At 48.6% G+C, this 18,621-nt stretch overlaps 1 protein-coding gene across 7 annotated transcripts in view; it reads right to left on the bottom strand.

Annotated features, from left to right (window-relative positions):
* HNF1B (HNF1 homeobox B) overlaps window positions 1-18,621 on the bottom strand; it is a 50,753-nt gene that overhangs the window by 24,694 nt on the left and 7,438 nt on the right. For 4 of the 7 annotated variants that reach the window (XM_023585064.3, XM_023585065.3, XM_004479995.5 and 1 more), the window contains exons 3-4: window positions 15,856-16,042; window positions 13,927-14,162 (exon numbers count right to left, since the gene is read on the bottom strand). In XM_023585064.3, the coding sequence (XP_023440832.1) occupies window positions 13,927-14,162; window positions 15,856-16,042 (423 nt within the window). Of the gene's footprint in view, window positions 1-13,926; window positions 14,163-15,855; window positions 16,121-18,621 lie in introns of all 7 variants that reach the window. The other 3 variants (XM_071210520.1, XM_004479994.5, XM_004479993.5) reach the window with 1 other exon arrangement.

The raw sequence follows: 18,621 nt of genomic DNA, 5'->3' as shown, positions 1-18,621 counted from the left end.
CCTGGTACCGTATTTGCTGAATGAAGGCATGAGCCTTCAGCTGCTTTGAGTACCCACGCCCCAGAACGAGGAGCACCCATTCCAACAGAAAGATGACACAGTCAGTTCTGCTGTAACACTTGCATTGAGAATGTGAATCTGCTCTATTTTGATGGCTTTATTAGGAACAACCTGAGCATAACATGAATTTTGCATTTGCTTAAGAGAGATTTCACCCTTGAGAAACAAATGCTAGGTGAGTGCAGAAATCTGCACCCGGCTGAATGGACCCATGAAGGAACGTACTAAACGCATGGGCATGCATACTTGCACACACACAAACACCCCTCACGCACCTGCCCGTTCCCCCCGTTTTGTGTGTTTTATGCACCACCGCCATCCATTTCTGGAGTTACAACTTTCCTTCTGATTTCAGATAGCCATCTGCCCACTACTTCACAATAACTCACAAGCTGCAACTCTTCTGATACCCACAACCACAGGCAAGGGTAAGGACCTTTTCAAGGTAAAGTGCCACGCATTTATGTTTCTTAACCATTTAAAAGGTGTAAAACTGGGAGAAAAGTTTTTTAAAATCAGATTCTCAATTTTTTAATGTGTCACTGACAAAGTTTTTTAGTATATGCCCTTAGCCCCATTTTCTCCATGAACTCTGTGTTTTCTATTGTACAATAAAACATGGTGATTTTTAGACTGCAAATGTCAGGCTGTGGTAGAACTGACCATATACCCATGTTCAAACCCAGGCATGACTACCTCACAAGAAGACCTCAGAGAAGAGCTGTTTAGGGCATCATTACTCGCTGAGACTTTTCAAAATCCCTGTGCTTCAGGGGTTTAGAGCTGTAGTTTATGGAGTCCTGGATAACTAACCCAGTTCCCTAAGATCTCCAAAGACAGCTAAGATCCCAAGTCCACACTTTGAGAGATCAATAGGGCACCCGCCTCCAGGCACTTTAAGCTCTCTGCCCCTCCCTCTTTCTCTTCCTGCCTTAATTCTTGGAGATTCTGAGCCAGTCAACTTCTTGGCATTTTTGGCTGTAAGATGGGCAGACAGATTTCCCTTCCTCAGAAACCAGAATGATGAATGAATAAAATAATGTTAGAGAAGCACTGAGTTCTCCTGGGACAGAAAATGCTGGGTCAACATAAAGGCAATATCTGCCAGAAAGCACGACCAGAATTGCTCCCTCCTTCAGTAAGAAGAGGGAGGGAAGTGGGGGCTCCCGGGCCTGGGCACTGGAGCCTGCGGTGGGGGTGGGGGCCTTCCACTGGGACCTGCGAGCTGCAGCCAGCATCTAGGGGGATGCCTCTCGCCCTTGGCATTCCCAAGCCAACCTCCCATCCCCGATAATGCAGGAATGTTCCTCGGGCTGGTGGCCCTCTGCCAGCGTGAGCGAGCGTCCCAGAGTAAACATTACTCAACTGGCCAGGGCTCTGTCACACACATTCCTCCCCTGTGTTCCTAACCTCATGCAGAGCGCAGCCTGGCCCTGCCCGGCTGAAAACTGGGAGTTTAAACTCACGCTGGAGGGAGGGAGGACAGGAGAAAGCTCTTCCAAAAGGAAACGACCGAGGTCTGTAAATTATGGGAAGACAGAGCCCTCTTTCCTCTGAAGCCAAAAAATAGGGTGGGGAGAGATTAGCGGGGATTAGGCTGCTCTAGACGGCCCAGTCTCGTGTCTTTTTAGCCCCACCCCCTCCTAAAGAAGAGTCATTTTCTTGAGGGCAGAGGCAGAGAGACAAATGATTCAGTCTGGTGAACTTCTGGGAAATTCATTTGGGGTCAAAGAATGTGAAAAATTCCCGGACTTAAAACTGGGAACTCCAAAAAAGAAAGTTTTCAAACGAGCTAGCGTTGCTGCCTCAGTTTCCTCATTGGTAACCCAGAACTACTGCCAGGTCTTATTAATATTTCCCTCCTCTCCGGGGATAAAGATAAATGTTTGCAAAGAGCTCGGGAGATTAAAAAATCTGAAAGCCTGGGAGGAAAAAGCCAATGCAAGATGAAAGCAATTTAAACACTGGGCTGGTTTCAGTTCCAGATCCCTCCCGACCTAAGGTGGCAGAGTTAGGAGCCCAATTCATAAGAGGAGAAACACAGACAGGCTTGCCGGGACGGTAAACATTCTTGACTCAAGGAGTAAAAGTTGAGTGACACTTAAAGGAAGCCCACAAACTGGTTTTCTTATAAGAATCAAAGCAAATGTAACCAAGAAAAGAAAAAAAAAAAGTCTCCCAGGCAGGCATCTTGGCTGAGAACAGAAGCTAGTATGCACCACGTGCCTGGGAAAATTGCACCTTTGGGGAGGTAGAAAAGCAACAGAAACACTCACCCTGCCCTGCCCTCCCCAGAGGATCTCCCCTAGGGCACCACCCCTCGTCCTGACCACAGAGCTGGCTTCTGAGTGCAGGTACTAGGTGGTCTGCAATGAACACTTCATCCTGGAGACTGCTGCTGCAGGCTGAAGAAATCTACCCAGCACTCAGGAACGTGTGAAGACCTCAAATATGCGAGCATTTTACACACGTTGCTTCTCAACGTGGCAGAGATGCCCATTTGACAGAGAGGAAAGCTGAGGTTCAGAGAGGAAGCGGTAGTTTTCATCACCCCTGCCAGGAGTCTCTCAGCAAGCCGGTGGTATTTCTAAGCTGACTCTTCACTCTCCAGCCCATAAGCCCCAAACTGACTCCAGATACGTGAAACCTCCCCATCGTGACCCACTAGTATTTTGAAATGAATTTGTTTGCTTGTTTACTTTTTTCCTTGGCTGGACCCCTCACTAGAATGTAAGCCCCATGAAGGCAGAATCTTGTCTTCTCCGTGTATCCTCAGCACCTTGCACAGAGCCTAGCCTGTGCTAAGCACGCAATGAATGTCTGTGGAGTGAGTACATGCTGAATGAATGACCTACACTTCAGCTCTGACTCAGGTTCCAAACCCCTTTCACCTTTAATCTGTTGCACTGAGCAGTGGAACAGTGCCAGTGGTATACATTCAACCTTAAATCCCAGGTTTTTCTGTGGTTATGGAAGGGCAAGCATTTGTTGAAGGGGAGAATGGGCTCTAAGAGAGAGGGAGAGACAAAAGAGAAAGTAAGATTCAAATAATATCAATGGTCTTGGAAATGGATGGTGGTGATGGTAGCACAACATTGTGAGTGTAATTAATACCACAGAAGTGTACACGTGGTTAAAATGGGAAATTTTGTGTTATATGTGTTACCACAATTAAGTGTGTGTATATATAAATATATATACATATATATATAAAATCAATAGTGAGAGTAGCACAACATTGGAGATGAAATTAATGCCATTGAATTGACATTTAAAATGCAAATTTTAGGTTCTACATGTGCTACCACAATTATACACACACACATAATCAAAGTAGAAGAAACAGTATTGACAGATTGGGCAGAAGGTTTGAGAGGCATGAGATGGATATGCTGGGGATAATATGAGGCAGCAGCCCATCCCTTCCCACACCTGAGACCTTGGATCACCAGACAATGCTTCTTCCTTGTGCAAAAATGGCTAATGGGATGCTTGTGGGGAACCCACCCATTCTCTACTTCTTGAGGCCTAAGCATAACCACCATGACCTCGGGCCCTTTACTGGGGTGGAGTGGGGGCTCCCATTAGCACAGGCTGACCATTTCTAAAGGTTGAAAGGCTGTAGGTAGAAACCCCAAATTCAGACTCACCACTTTAGAAACCGGTTTGGGGACCATTTGGGTTTAATTTGGGGGAAGGAGAAGATCCATTAGTGGGGATTTACTGTGGCAAGGAGTAACTTCAACATCTTTCTCTCCAAAAGAACGAGGGTAAGACTAAGAAGGGTTAACGGTGGACATCATTAGGCCCCAAGCTCTGGGGACAGACAGCACCCTGCTGCAGTCTGGCTCCCGGGGTCTGGTCTTTTCTGAGAGGCGGCCTTTGCGGGCCAGGGTAATGTGGCTGCAACAAAGGCCCCTGAGCTTGGCTGGCGAGGAGAATGATGATGCTCCTAGCAGGTATGGGCAATGGGGAAATGGCTGTAAAGTCATCAGCAGACTGAGCCACTGGGTGTCCACACAAAAGTCAGGTCCTATAAACAGACATCTCTATTGTGACTGAAGGGCTAATAAAATTGCCTTAGAAAAGAGAGGTTTTCCACTGTGGCCTATTCATACGCAGGACCCTACTGGGAGGCGACACTCAGAGAGAAGATCCTTTGGGGCCTGGCAAGAGTCAGAACTGCCTCATAATGGAGGTTTGCCTGGCCAGACCCTAGGCTCTTCATCACCATTGCTGAGGGCAGCTCCATCAGCATCATCATCATCATCATCACCATCATCATCATGACAGCCACTCATCACCCTGCAAGCTCAGGGCTGCTGGGCCCCTGGAGCACTAGGTGCTGGGCACTGAGACCCTGGAAAGTGCATAATTACTGGCCTTCATTCATCTGTGAGAACAGGAGGACCAGTTCAGTGCTCAGGGAACATCCCCAGGAACCAGTGGCTGCCCTAAAGCTAACAGTTTCGCTTCTGTCTCTCTGGATGACTGTGATCTGCAGTATAGCCAAAGCTGACAGTTTCACTTCTGTCTCTCTAGAAGATTGTGATCTGCAGTGTGGCCAATCTCTTTTCTGGACTCTAGTTCATTCAATGGAGAGCCAAGAGGAGGAGTTCTTGTCCTTTTCTTACCTATGAGAATCTGGTAGGAGATCATAAAAGGAACTAAAAAAATTAAACTAGGAGAACATTGAGGAGAAGCAGTAATATGCTCTTTGACAACTTTCTGGTTGCATTTAATGTTGATATTTTTGTGAACTCTATAATTGCATGAAGCAGTGTTAATGGAGGTGAGGCTGGATGACATGGTTTACCAAAAAAGGGATAATATACTTCAAATAATAACAGATATATAATATAAAATGAAACTAATTCCAAGTGCATTTAATGCTAAAACTGAAGAACAAGAGTATAAAATGTTGGGGAAAATGCATTACGCTTTGGGGCAGGAGGCTGTCTATAATAGGTGTCTTCATTCTACAAACATATGGAGGTTCTACTGAGTGCCAGGCATGGGCCATGAGCTGGAAGATAGCGGTGAATTAGTCTAACTCAGGCTTAGGAGATGTTGGCACAGCCCATAGTTGTATCACTTGAAATACAGTAGATAGCAAGTGGGTTTAGAAGCTCAGGGATCTTCTTCACAGTGAGAATAAGGCTAACTTGGTTTCTTTTTCTTTGACAGATGGGGATGCAAACCCTATCTTTTACCTCTGAATCCTGGCAGTAGGATTGTAGAGAAGGAGGAGGGCTGCTCATTTGTTTCCATCTGAAAAATGTCTTAAGATGAATTAAGGCCTAACTTTCTGCCCATCGTGCGATCTTACGCAAGTGGAAGATGTTACTAGGTTTTCCTCCCTCGCTGAGCAAGAACCACCTGGGCTTCTTGGCAACTGAGTCCAACAGGAGCTGACCATAGAGCCACCCTGAAGTGGTAGGCCCAGAGGCATGGGCCTGCAAACTGCCACTCAAAGGCTCGGAAAGTGTTAACCTCCAGCAGTTATAGGTGTCTCCTTTATACCCATTATAAATCTGTTTATTGTGACTGCCCCACCCGATCTGCTGGTGCAGTAAAGCTCTAATGGTCCCTAATAAAGATGGAAGGCTTCTAACAGCACACTGTTCCTAATGTGGGGAAGGAGTGAGCCAGATGATGAGCTTAGCAGCAAACTATCACAATGGCAAATCTCCCACTGCAACTTCAACCACAGGTCCTGGGCCCCCAGACTTGATGCTATACACAATCTCCAAATAATAACAGGTCAGTGCTGAAAGGGCTTGTTCCAACAACCTCATTTGCCACAATCCCCAGGAAGATGATTTGTCCAAGGTCACACAGCTCATTTGTGGCTCAGCTCTTTTGAATTTGGGGATCCTCACCCCAGCTGCCTCGCCTCTCAGCAGTGGGTCAGCAGGATGACCCTTGACCCCTTCAGAACTTTCCTGTGATGTCCAACCCAGGGAGTCAATTGAAACTCCCCCTGGATGACCACCACCCCCATTTAGATTCTAAAGGTGTGGGTGGGTGGAGGAGCTATGTGTATTTTTAATAAGTTCCCCAAGTGACTTGTATATGACCTGGGAAGATTTGAGAACCACAGATCTTGCCATTACATAGGTTTCATTGTTCCTGATGTCCCAAATGCCAAGCAGGGAAACCCTTCCAGGGTGAAAACTGGAAAGCTGCCCCCTCCACAGGGACCCAGGCAGATCCAAAGAATCCTTTCCCTCAGCGCCAGGAGATTCCTGACCCAACCTGGCAACACTGAGCTGGAAGCTAGCCTTTCTTGTCAGGCACTGTGCTTGGCACTGGGTGTGTTTTATCATATCTAAGCCTCACAGTGGTCCTAAGAAGATAGATAGGATGACCCCTTTTCATTGATAAAGACACTGAGGCTCCAAGAGGCTAAGTAACTTGCTTGAGGCCACACCTCCGGACAGTGACTGAACCAGAGCCCACACCTGTTTGGGGTGCCCCCTTGCTACTGAGATAACCCCATCTGCGTCTGATCCTGAGAAGGGACTCCCTGAAATCAGCTCGCCTCTACCTCTGGGGTTGTAGACTTCCCTGGGGGGTGGTGTGGGGGGTTGTCATTAAATGCTGCATTATGTTCCTCTAACTTGTTTGTCCTGAAGACACTTAGGGTCTTGACTTCCAGAAAGTGTTAGGGAGATTAAGTGCTCAAGGGTTGACCGTCAGTGACTGATTGCAGAGAATCACCCCTCCGGGGCCTCTGAGATTTCCCTGGGCTCACAGCTGGGGCTGTCCACTCTCCCTGTCTTACCTTTCTGGTCCTTTGTCAGAAGTTTTGGGGAGCTTCCTTTCCAAGAACAAAGACCATTAAGCTTCTCAGACACACCCCCGCTAATTGGCAGTTGCCCAGGGCTAATTACCAGCAGGCAATACAAGCAAGTTTCCTTTAATTAAAGGAGAACATGCCCTTATTAGGTACAGGAAATTCAAGATCATCTTAAGAACCTGACCTCCTTCTACGTGGTCACCAGCCCCATGCGCTGCCCCCCATCCAAGGCACTTCCCATCTTTCTCTCACCATTTAGCTTATGGTGAGAATGCCTCGTGGCTATCACAGAGCAGTCCTTCTAGGAAGAACGGGAAAATGTACTACAAGAAGCCAGCCTACTGCAAATACCAAGACAAGTGTCTGGAAACAGTCAAATTCTCTAAAACCCAGGATTGAAAGAAAACTCCCGGAGGGACAGAGCAAAAACAGTAAGTCTTCACAAGTCATGGTGATAGCTACCATTAATGAGAGCCTGCTACACCCAAGATGCTTTACATACATTATCTTATTTAATCTTATTAAATCTCATTATCTCAATTCATCCAGCCACCAGGATGAATAGGTGTGTCCACTTTACGAATTGAGAAACTGAGGCTCAAAGATCCCAGAGAGACCTGCCGAGGGTCACACAGCTAACAAATGGCAAGTTGAGATTGAATTCAGGTTCTGACTCCATAGTCCATGATTTTGTTGCTAAAGCTAAACATTATGTGTGGGGAGGCTGGATTCATAAGACCATTTTCTTAGAGCATCTTCAGTACATATTAAATGATGAGTTTGGTGAAGGCCAGGCAAAGGCAAGATGGGAAACAAAGGGAAATTGGTTCCTAATTTTGTAGCTCTAAGGTCCTCACTACTCAAACTGTGGTCTCTGGACCATCATCTTCAGCAGCACCTGGGGACTTGTTAAAGCTGCAGAAACTCAGGCCTCACACCTGCCCTACTACATCAAGCTGCATTCTAATAACATTCCCAGGTGATTAGCAGGCACATCAATGTCTGGGACGCTCGTAGAGCTGGCTCTCAAAACTTGGCTGTACTTTGGGATCACCTGGAAAGTTTAAAAAATTCCCAATGCCTGGCCCCACTCACAGAGATTCTTATTTAATAAGTCTGGGGTCTGTGTGGGCACTGGGATTTTTAAAAAGTTCCCCAACTGCTTCTTAGCTGTGGCAAAGTTTAAGAACCACTATCCTAGAGCAGGGTCAGCACCTTGGTCAGGCGTGCCAGCCCAGCCTGTTTTTGTACGGCTCGTGAGCTAACAATGGCTTTTACACGTTTAAATGGTTGAACAAAAATCAAGAGAGATAGACTATTTCATAATAAATGAACATTAAATGAAATTCAAATTTCAGTCCCCAGAAAGAAAATTTTATTGGCTCACAGCCACGTTTATTTGTTTATATATTATCTCTGGCTGCTCTTGCCCTACAAGGGCAGAGCTGAATAGTTGTGCCTGAGATTGCATGTCCCAAAAAGACTGTGTGTCCCAAAAATATTTACTGTCTTGCCCTGTACTGAAAAAGTTTGCTGACCCTGTTCTAGAGTATTTGTGAACAGCTAGGATGACAATCATGATTAAATGCTTCATTTGACTTTATTTCTGGGCTATGTTCCATACATATATAAGTGTATAAATATATATTTCTTCTTCATGTGCTCCCCTTGAAAAGTGGAGAGGCATAAAGGCCAAATCTCGTGGCTTCCCGTCAAGCCCTTGCACAGCTCTCTGCCTTGCTCTGCAGCTCTGGTGCTTAATTCTCTCCACGTTCCTCTTACTACCCACCAAACCTTCAATGAACAGATCCCAAGGGCACTTCTCTCCATCACCCTGTCACACCCAGGTCGAGGCTATGTTGCTCACAGGCAGCTTCAGTCCCCCTTAGAATCGACTGGAGCAGCAAGGAGTCCTTGAATCCTCTCAGGATCCTTCAGGGGGGATTAGACTTGGCCCAAAGGGCCGCCTCGGTGATATGGGCTCCAGTATCTGCTCAGCCCCTTTGTGCTGCTCCCAGCCCTACTTGTCCGGGGTTTCTTTGTATGCAGACCAGGGTTGGGGCCGCTATCAGGCAAAGGTTGACAGCAGAATGTTCCCAAAGTTAGCTCTCTTAATCTCATTAATATCCTGATTGTTTTACCCAATCTAGTGGCAGCCAAAGGGGTGGTCCCACAAGATAAAATGAACTTCAAATTCAACAGATAAAATGGCAGTCAGATAAAGTCCCTAAGAACTGTAGAGTTCTGTCCACCACAGAACCCCAGGTGAGAAGCAAAACGTTCCCTTCCAACTTTAAAGACGGATCCAGAAACAGCAGACATTTCAAGGTGCGATTTATTTCTCTTCTGAGCTGAAATAATCTGCTGCTTGGGGACAGTTGGGCTTATTTACCATGGGGACCTTTGCTGCTGAGATGAATATTTTTACAACTGCCCTCATAAACCCTCTCCCGTTGTCTGCTGGCCAGGGAGGGGGCGGGCCAGCCAGAGGTGAGCCGAGGTGCCTGCTCTGTCTCAGAAGCCCCATTAAGTTGTTAAGGCATTTAGTGCTCCAGACGGCACAGATTGCAAGGGCAGTTCAAATCCCTGCACAGATGGGGATGGGGGTGTGAAAGAGGGGGCTTTGATTTCTTCCCTGGGCAGGACGGAGAAGTCACCTTGGTCAGGGACAACAGTTGGGGAGGAAGCAGTAAACCAGTCAGTCTGAGAGACCCCCACCGTTACCCTATCTCCTTAGCTATGCTCTTCCAAAGCACCTTTGTCACTGGGAGGGGAGCAGAAGGGACAGTGGGGGATTGTGTGTGTTGGCTCCTATGCTGTCCTGTGTAGAGCAGAAGGAGACAAAGTAACAGCTTAAAACCGTGCTCTGCCACCTGCCAACTACATGAACCTGAGCACAAGTCGCCTTCCTCGACTGTAAGATGGGGCTAACAGAGGTAGTTTCTGCTTCACCAGGATGTTGTGAGGGTTAAATAACACGATACACTCGCAGTTAGGATTAGTAACATTGAGCCACAGCCTTGGCACTAGGCACTTTTGAGATGCCCGTGGGTCCTGCAGATTTCAGCATCAGGGAAAACAACAGGATCAACTCAGGTGCCCTGTCCAGAGTCTGTTTTCCTAAGACGGAGGATTAGGCTCCAGTGGGCAACTTGGGAGGAGGCGTGAAGGGGGTGGGGTAGGGGGCGGCAGGAGGCAGGAGCTTTGCTTTTCAAACTCTGATCTGACCCCACTGGAGTCAAGTCCATTGTGCTTAGAGAGGGAGAGAAGGAGTTTGGAGGGAGAGAGAAGCAGCAGACAGAGAAAGAAATGTCTCCCCAGGTAAAAAGGCTGTGGTTCAGGCTATCCCAAGTTTCCCCTGGCCAGGTCTCTTCCCTGTGCCTCAGTTTCTTTCCATGAGAAGGAGTCCCCACCTCCTTCTCAAAAGGCAATGCAAGAGTGAGGACACTGTGTGGGGGAGACGTGAAGGCACATGAAGACCTTCTGCCCTCCCTCCCTTCCGCCGGGTGTCCGGGTGAGTTTGCTGCAGACTGAGGCAAAGGACACTGAGAGCAAGGCCACCACCTCCGATCATGCAACCGGATAGCATGGCTTGTGCCAAGGCTAGCCCAGCCTCCACCCTGCGCCAACTTCCTCCTCCTGGAGGATCAATACGAGCACCAGTCTCCAACCAGTCCTCTTCCTGGCGGCAGCTCTGGCCTCTGACCTTTTGGGGGCCTTTCTCTTGATTCAGCTCCAGAATGGAGGTAAAGGCCATCACTCCGGGCCTGCTCAAAGGCCTCAGAATGGGCTGTCACGGGGCCTATAACTAGGGACAGCTCCTGCTGGCCAGAGCTGGGATGGGAGGTGTGTGGGGAGGGGCAGATAAAGGCCTTCCAGGCTGAAGATAAATGGCTGCCTGCAGCCTGCTACAGTAACTCCAGGCCCCCAAGAAGACCAAACAAAGAGTGCCCCTGTGACACTCACTGGAAAGATGAAGGCCCATGAGCGGCAGCCAGGCTGGTTCAAAGCCCCAACTTAATTGTCAATTAAGCATGCATAAGGGAGACGCCGCCATGACAACCCCTGGCTGCATGCTGGTGCGGGATTGTAAAGCTGAGGAGGGAAACGCTGAAAACAGCTGATTCTGCTGACAGTGTGTTTGTAGGGCACCTTGTAACCAATCAGCCGCTGACAGAGGCAAAGTGCTCCTCCTGCCACCCCCATTGTGCCGGACATTCCAGGGCCAGGGTCACACCGTGGTCATCATGGGCAAGTGGGCCACAGCGAGTTAAGCGTGGCTGGGAGGCGAGGGGCTTGGCTAGAGAAAATGTTCCAGGGAAAGGCTGGTCTCAAAGGTGCCGCCTGCCCTCCTGGCTCAGGAGAGGGGAGAGGGGAGGGACTGGGGTGGGGGGCCCAGGCCTCGTTCCCACCCAGCTCGGCCCTGGAGACTGCTTGGGCTGGTTCTGGATGTCGGTATCTCCCCAGCCACCACTGACTTCTTTTTTGTATTCGGCATTCAGGAAGCTTTGGGCTTGGTTGGAGACCCTACCTTGGCTACAGGCATGTGATGATGGGAAGCACACTTTCGAGGTTCTGCAGACAAAAGCCTTCCCTGGCTGCTGGGCCTCAGCCTGTGGGTCTGCATTGCCCAGGAGCCCCAACTTGGCTCATGAGAGGGACACAAGGCACCCATCCCAGCATCCTTGCTCCCCAGGGATCAGGGGCCACCTCTGCTTCCAGGGCCAGGGCACATCTCACCACCACCTCTTAGGGATAATGCCCCAAGGCATAAAATTAAAAAGAAAACGGACTTCTGTGGCCTGCCAGTCTCTCCACTGCTGCTACCTTAGCCCTGTGGAATTTTTGCACCTTCTCTCCTTTAATCCTCACATATACTCTGTGGGTAAGGAGTATCACACCCTTTTATAGATGGGAACTTGGACTTTGGGAATTAGCCAAAGTTATAGCCTGGTGGGTTAGAGCCAGGATTCCAGAGACACCTGGGATCAGGACACCTTAATGAAGCCAAGGTGGAGGGGAGGCAGCCCCTGAACTATGCACAGTGTCCTGTAATTGTTGTTCCCTTCCCTAGAAAGACCCACAAATCCTCAAAGATAACTGTTTTCCCAGCAGCTTCCAGGGAGTCCACACTGACGTGGTGTCTTCCATACCAGACTGTGGGCCCCAACAGGGAAGGGCTGTGGGTCTTTCATCCCTCTCACCAAGCTGGATGCCTGGGAAGCTCCCGCTGCCTATTTGTGCCCTGGGAAAGTGTGGATTGAACTCGGCAGACCTGAGTTCTAATCCTTGGTCTGCTGCCATTTCTCTTCATCACTTTGGCAAATCATTACCTCTTTCTGGGCCTCAGTTTCCTTCTCTGAAGTCTCTCCTAGTTCTAACAACTCCACAACTTTTCCAAAGGTCTAAACTTCTGGAGTGCCCCTGAGAATCCGCCTTCCCGTGGGCCATGCTCTTCTCAAACTCTGATGGAGGGAGGTCCGGGCTGTGTTTCACACCCGTCCAGTTCTGTTTCCAACACCTGCTCCTGTCCCTCCAGTTCTAACTCACTCTGTCCCCTGATAGAAGCCAGAAAGCCTAAGCTAACGACCCTATGGTGACCTCCACACAACCCCAGCTTGTCAGAAAGCTGCTGGGCCTTTGTTTGGCTCGCAGGCTCCCTGACTTTGGTGTGGAGATCACAGGTCCCAGCACAATGGCCATTGTCTTCTCGATAATGCCCCTTGCCCCAGCCACGCCCCCCGTGGCGGCTCCCAGCTTCAGCTCTGCGGATCCCTGCAGCAGCAGCAAGCACTGAGTGCTGCCCAGTGCCAGCCACACGCCATCTGCCCTCTGAACCCAGCTATGAATGTCTGTAAAGGAGCTAAGGTGCTCCGCCATCAGGCTTGTATTTGCCTGGGGGCTTCCCTGCCTCTCAAGAGTAACTCAAACTCCCTCCCTGTGTGGCTGAGACCTCCCCTCCTGTGAAAGGGGAACCCAGAGATGCTTCCAGCCCTGGCCCAGGCTACATGCTGGGCAGTGTTAAACTGACAGAGACTCTCAGAAAGGCCATGCTATGGGAAGGCACGGCCATGGAACAAATGCTCGAAGGAGCTGTGCCACTGGTAGTACTGGCACCCAGCCTTGGAGTAGCTCTTAGATGTCAGGCCTCTCCCATCCGAAGGGCAAGGGAAGGAACAGGTGTCAGAAATGGTGCTCAGGTTTTCTTTTGCAAGCCCTTCCCTGCAGCAGGAAGGAGACTGTGCCACACTTTGTCCCCCAATTAGGTACCAGTAAACATACCAATTCTGATAAGCCAAGTTTCCTGGGCAGAGTTAAGCTCCAGGAGGAGAAATGTTGAACCCAAGCCTGTACCTGACATGGCGCTCAGCTTCTAGGGGTGCTTTCCCACCACAAGGATGTAGGATTTCATCCTAACAAGCCCAGACTCCATGCTGATCCAGGCTGGGGTCTGGCACACAGGAACAACAGTAGGTGCTCAACTGGTTTTGGCCAATTTGTCACTGCCAAGATTTCAAGTGGCCGACACCACCCTGACCCTGATGGAGCACAGAAGCCAACAAGCAGAGGCTGATCATAGAAGGACCCTCAAAGACCACTGGGTTTCTCCTGCTGCAGCTAGAGTGCTGTGGGTGAAACAGGGACAGGGATGGAGGGTGACAGCCAGAGCACCATTCTCCATCCCAGCGACTGATGGTGCCCCATCACATCCCCACCTGTGGTTGGGACCTGGCAGCCTTCTTTGTGGATAATCTGATGGCTGTTCTGACCCTCTGAGGCAGCAGACTTACAGGAAGAAGAACAGGGAACAGAGGACAGAGAGAAGGGCTGCCTGGAGGCCCAGCTACCCCTTACACTGTGATGAAAGAAATCTCAGCACTCAGGTCTCCCCAACTCAAGTCACATTCCTTTCTCAAGAGGATAGTCTTGCAATGGCAGGAAGGCCAGCCCTTGTATCATCCCAAAGCATCTGCTCCTCTGAAAATTCTTGGGCCAGTTGAGACCCACAGGGGAGAACCAGGATGGTCCAGTTGCTGAGACAGTGAGTCCCAGACCCTGCTCACCTGACAGCTTGTTTGGAGGAGAAGTGCTGGGCTGGTGGTGGGGGGAGCCGTGGGAGAGCAGAGGGTTCAGGTTGTGCGTCTGGTTGGAGCTATAGGCATCCATGGCCAGCTTCTGCCGGAATGCCTCCTCCTTCCTACGGTTTGCAAACCAGTTGTAGACACGGACCTCCGTGACCAGGTTGGAGCCCAAGCCGTGAGCTTTGGATGGGGAGACGCCTCGCTGCAAACATTCTGCCCTGGGAATGGACAGAGGAGAGATGGTGAGCACAGATGGCTGGGTGGTCTGGGGGGCTGCCAATGCTTGCCCCAAACACATCATAGAGGTCTTGGTAGGAGTAAGGGAGACCAATGGTAGAGTAGGGGGTTGGGAGAAAGCTTGTCCTGATCAAAGACCAATCCATCTAGTTGTCTCATGAAGATGGCTTAAGTGGGGCCTGAACACGGGTGTTCCCAGATAGGCTGGCCTGGAAGTCAGGGGCCTAGGCCCCTGGCATGGCTCCTGGTGAGAAAAGAGAGCAAGGCAGGGCAAGGCAATTAAGGGGAAGACCCAGACTGGGCTTCTTGACGCCTCTTCATCTTGCCCTTCTCCCTACCCCACAGAAGGCAGGGTTCTGCCTCACTCCCTCAAAGTGCTCGGAGAGAAGTGCTGGTCTTTCAGGGTTTCGACACAGATGTGTCAGGGAAGTCAGGTTCCTTACTCCACCCCAGGAATCTCCCTTAAAGGGCTGGCCATGAGAGTGTGAAGGAGGGCACACAGAGGTGCTCTGGGCCTCCTGTTTTTGCACTGCTGATGAAACCCCACGCCCAAGCAGGGAGGACAGAAACACAGGTGAGGACGCCGTGGCTCATGAGGCTGATTCCTCTGCCTTTCTGCTTCCTGGGCTGATTTCCTTGGCTGCATCCTTCTACCCCCAAATCCAACCCAGCCGGGGGCAGGGCGGGGGGGAGCCCACAGGGGCTTGGCCAGAGCCTAAAGCAGACTTTTTAAAAAGTCAGTAGCAGGGTCAGGGAAGACAGAGAAGAAATGAAACAAAAAGATATCCCAAGCATTTCTAACAGTTTTCTTTAAAATTACACGTGGTTCTTAAGATATAAAAAGAACTCCATTGAGCCAGGGTGGACAGGGTGGATGGAATAGACCTAACCAATTCTTACACTCCTGCCAAGTTTCCTTTTGCACTGAGGGGTGTAAGACTGTTGGCAGAGGCCAGGGCTGGACTCTGGGGCTAAGGGATGGTTTTGCCCTGACCTGTAGGAAGTCAAACATGTGATTCTCATCTCACTGGCATCATATTATTCTTAGGCCAGCATTCTCCAGAGTATTTTCCCTAGAAAATTAGTTCCATGGGAATGTGAAGAGGTATTCCAATTGGGAGAGAGTGCAAACTATAATCCATGCTGTGTAGCAGTGCTCCAAAATGTATTCATCAAATGTAATGAATGTGCCACACGACGAAAGAGTTGGTGATGAGGGAGGAGTGGGGGGGGGGGAGTAGGAGTATATGGGATCCTCTTCTATTTCTTAATGTAATATTTTGTACAATCTATGTATCTTTTAAAAAATTTTTTTAAATCTATTTTTTAAAAAAGAATCATTAAATATTTTTTCCAGCAAAAAAAAAAAAAAGGTATTCCACAGATAAAGGAGTCCACGGCTAACAACCAAATCAATAAACAAGTGAGTTTCTTTACAACAGGACTTCTCAGAGACCTTACTACATTAATGTCTGTCACGACTCCCCAAGGGGAGGTGTGAATACGGGGTTTGTCAAACTTATTTACTCAATGACTTGCGATTAGGGTTCTGTGGAATGCACCGTGGGAAGCCCTGGTTAGCCACACTTAGCAGGATGACCAGGGTCTCACTACGCCAGGACCGAGGGCCCATGTGCTCACCCGCCGGCTCGGGTGAGCTCCTGGTGGTGTTACCTGTTGCACTCCTCCACTAAGGCCTCCCTCTCTTCCTTGCTGGGGTTCTTTTGTCGGTCGTAGGCCTGGTACAAGATTTGCTGGGACGCGGGCCCCCATTTGAATCTGTTGCGGCGCATCTTCTTGTTGGTGGGCTCAGAGCAGGCGTCATCGGACTGCCCAGGCCCCTGGCTCTGTTGACTGAACTCTGGAAAGAGAAATAGCAGCTGATCCTGACTGCTTTTGTCTGTCATATTTCCAGAACTCTGGACTGTCTGGTTGAATTCTGAAAAGAGAAAGGAGTAGATTTGATAGGGTCTGTAGCCTTCCCTCCGCAGATAGACAGACAGACAGACGGACAAAGACACCTTTATTCCTCTCCCCTAAGCTCTGTAACCTGCCATTTTTGCATGTGGGACTACGGAGGGGAGGCCCCACAACAGGCCCCTCACTGCCCACCTCAGTTTGTTCCATCGAAGCCAACCCTTTCCTTTCTTTAAAGGCCCTCGAACACAGCCAAACCATTGTGTTAAGGACAATTTATTTTTTCATTGCTTCACTGGCCCTCAGACATGAAGCAACTCTCTAAATCCTGAATCATTTTATTTTGACGTCAAGGTAATGAGCTAAACCAAGTCTCACGTCAAGGGGAAAATTGCTCAAAGGTTCAATTTGCACTTAGACAAAATATTTAGAGACTTTAAACAGCCTCCCCCTCCCCGCTTCACATATCCTGGCTATTTACATTATAACATTGGGTTCTTAAAAATAAATAAACCCAAACCCAAAACCTTTTGAATAGCTGTTTTGGAATTAATACAACTGGAATTTTGTATTAGAAAGAAAAGACGTTCTTCAGATCTCAAATAATTTCAGATGTGGTAGTGGTAGTGGTAGTGGCGTGTGTGTGTTGTCCAGGGGTCAATTTATGAGGGAGACAGCCCAAGAGGGAAAGGTCTTACAGCTCTGCCCACAAATTTGAAAGATGGCAAGTGTGAAAGACTATAAAAACACAGGACCTTTTTAGGAATGGTGTTTAATGAGCTGGAAAGAGAGAAATGTAGATGGAGTGATGCTCCCTGTTTGTCCAAGTCCCAGGGTCCAAGCACATCACAACCCTCCTTGCATTTTTGTTGAATGAATGAAAGACAGCAGCTCAGCCCAGGGGTCAGACCTTAGCTCATATAGTTTAAATGAGAGTCAATATTTACTTATTGCAGAAGAGAGCTTTGCTGTCCTTTTCCTCACATCTGCATGAAGCAGGGCTCATCAGGGGTGATTAGATCCATTTTACAGATGAGCAAGGATACATAACAGCTTCATTTCCTAACTTTATTCTGGACCTTGATATTTTCCTTCCTTGGGGCCTGGATTCACTCTTGTGGGTCTGAGAGTCTTGAAAGCCACAATCTCCAGCCATGCTGAGCCCTGCGGTCATAAGTCTAGATGTACCATCATTGTACATGCTGGCTTTGGATCAAAACCCTCAAGGTTCAAAAATCAGGTCACTATTTAATGCCTGAATTCTCTACAGCACCCCTATCAAGTGGTCCTCCAGTCTACATACCTCAGCAACTGGGAATTTACTGTACCTATCCAAGGATCCATTTCCATTTTGGTCCATCACAAGGAAGCAGCGGGCTCCTAACCAGTCTGAACTTAGGATACCAGCAGCAGGTGGTGTTGGGCTTTTTTAACCAGTTGCTGATTGGCCAAGTTAATGAGCAGTCACCCAGATTGAGCTTGTCAATGGCACTTTGACTTGGGCCCCACTTACTTTAGATGATTCTTGGGCCTCCTTAGGGCTCTGTTTTCATTGGTGCCCAACAACTTCTTGCGATAACCTGAGAGAATTGTTGCCAGATTTACTAGTAGGAAGTCACTGACTTAGTGGGATAATGTAGGGCCCCAGGCAAGTTGCTTAATTCCCTGGTCACTCAGTGTCCCCCCTTATAATGGGACTGGGGCACTAAGTAGTTCTCTAGAACATCTCCCACAATCAGGGTCGTGATGATGACAATGGTGATGATGTTTATTACTGAAATTCCTACGGAAGTTACACTTTTCAAAGTGCTTTCATATTATTTGGCCTTCACAGCAGTTCTGTATGTGCCGTTACTTTAGAAACAATCAAAGGACGACAAAGAAGATTCCTGCTCAGTGGAGTTTGTCTCTCTCCCTGTGGCCTTGGGTGGCACTGTGGAGCCACCACTGGCCAAAGCCAGTGTTGATAATCCCAAGAAGGTGGCATCTGTTTGGGATTTTTTATTTGCTGTCAACAGATATAATAACAGTTAAAAAAAAAAAAAGTTAACAGTTAACATTTATTGAGCCATTCTATGGCTTGGAATTGTGCAAATTCCTTTAAATGTATCTCCATCTAATTCTCTCAACCTCTCCATGTCATAAGTATTGTCATCACCATTTTACAGATTAAGAAACTGAGGTTCAGACTGGCATAACATGCCCAAGGCCTCACGGACTGGGGACTGCAGCTGGGATGTGAATCCAGCCCACAAACTCAAAAGCTCCTGACCACCAGCTTATGTATCATCTCTCACTAAAAACAAACCCAAACAAAATACCTACAAAAACCTCAAAGCTGACTTCTGTGGAGGTAACAAAATCAACTTCTGAAGCTTTGTCTATGGTGGGTATAAGACGCACTCACAGTTGCACCAAGGTGTGGAGCTGCCTCTGGCTCTAGGCTGCCCTTGCAAGAGGCAGAAGCACATGCCAGGATCAGGCTGACTTGCCTGCAGGTGCTCAGAAACATCCAGACTCTAC

Source organism: Dasypus novemcinctus, chromosome 21 (genome assembly GCF_030445035.2).
Source record: "Dasypus novemcinctus isolate mDasNov1 chromosome 21, mDasNov1.1.hap2, whole genome shotgun sequence".
Lineage (NCBI taxonomy): Eukaryota > Metazoa > Chordata > Mammalia > Cingulata > Dasypodidae > Dasypus > Dasypus novemcinctus.
The sequence above is the reverse complement of the archived record's forward strand: the minus strand, read 5'-3'. Positions and strand labels throughout refer to the sequence as shown.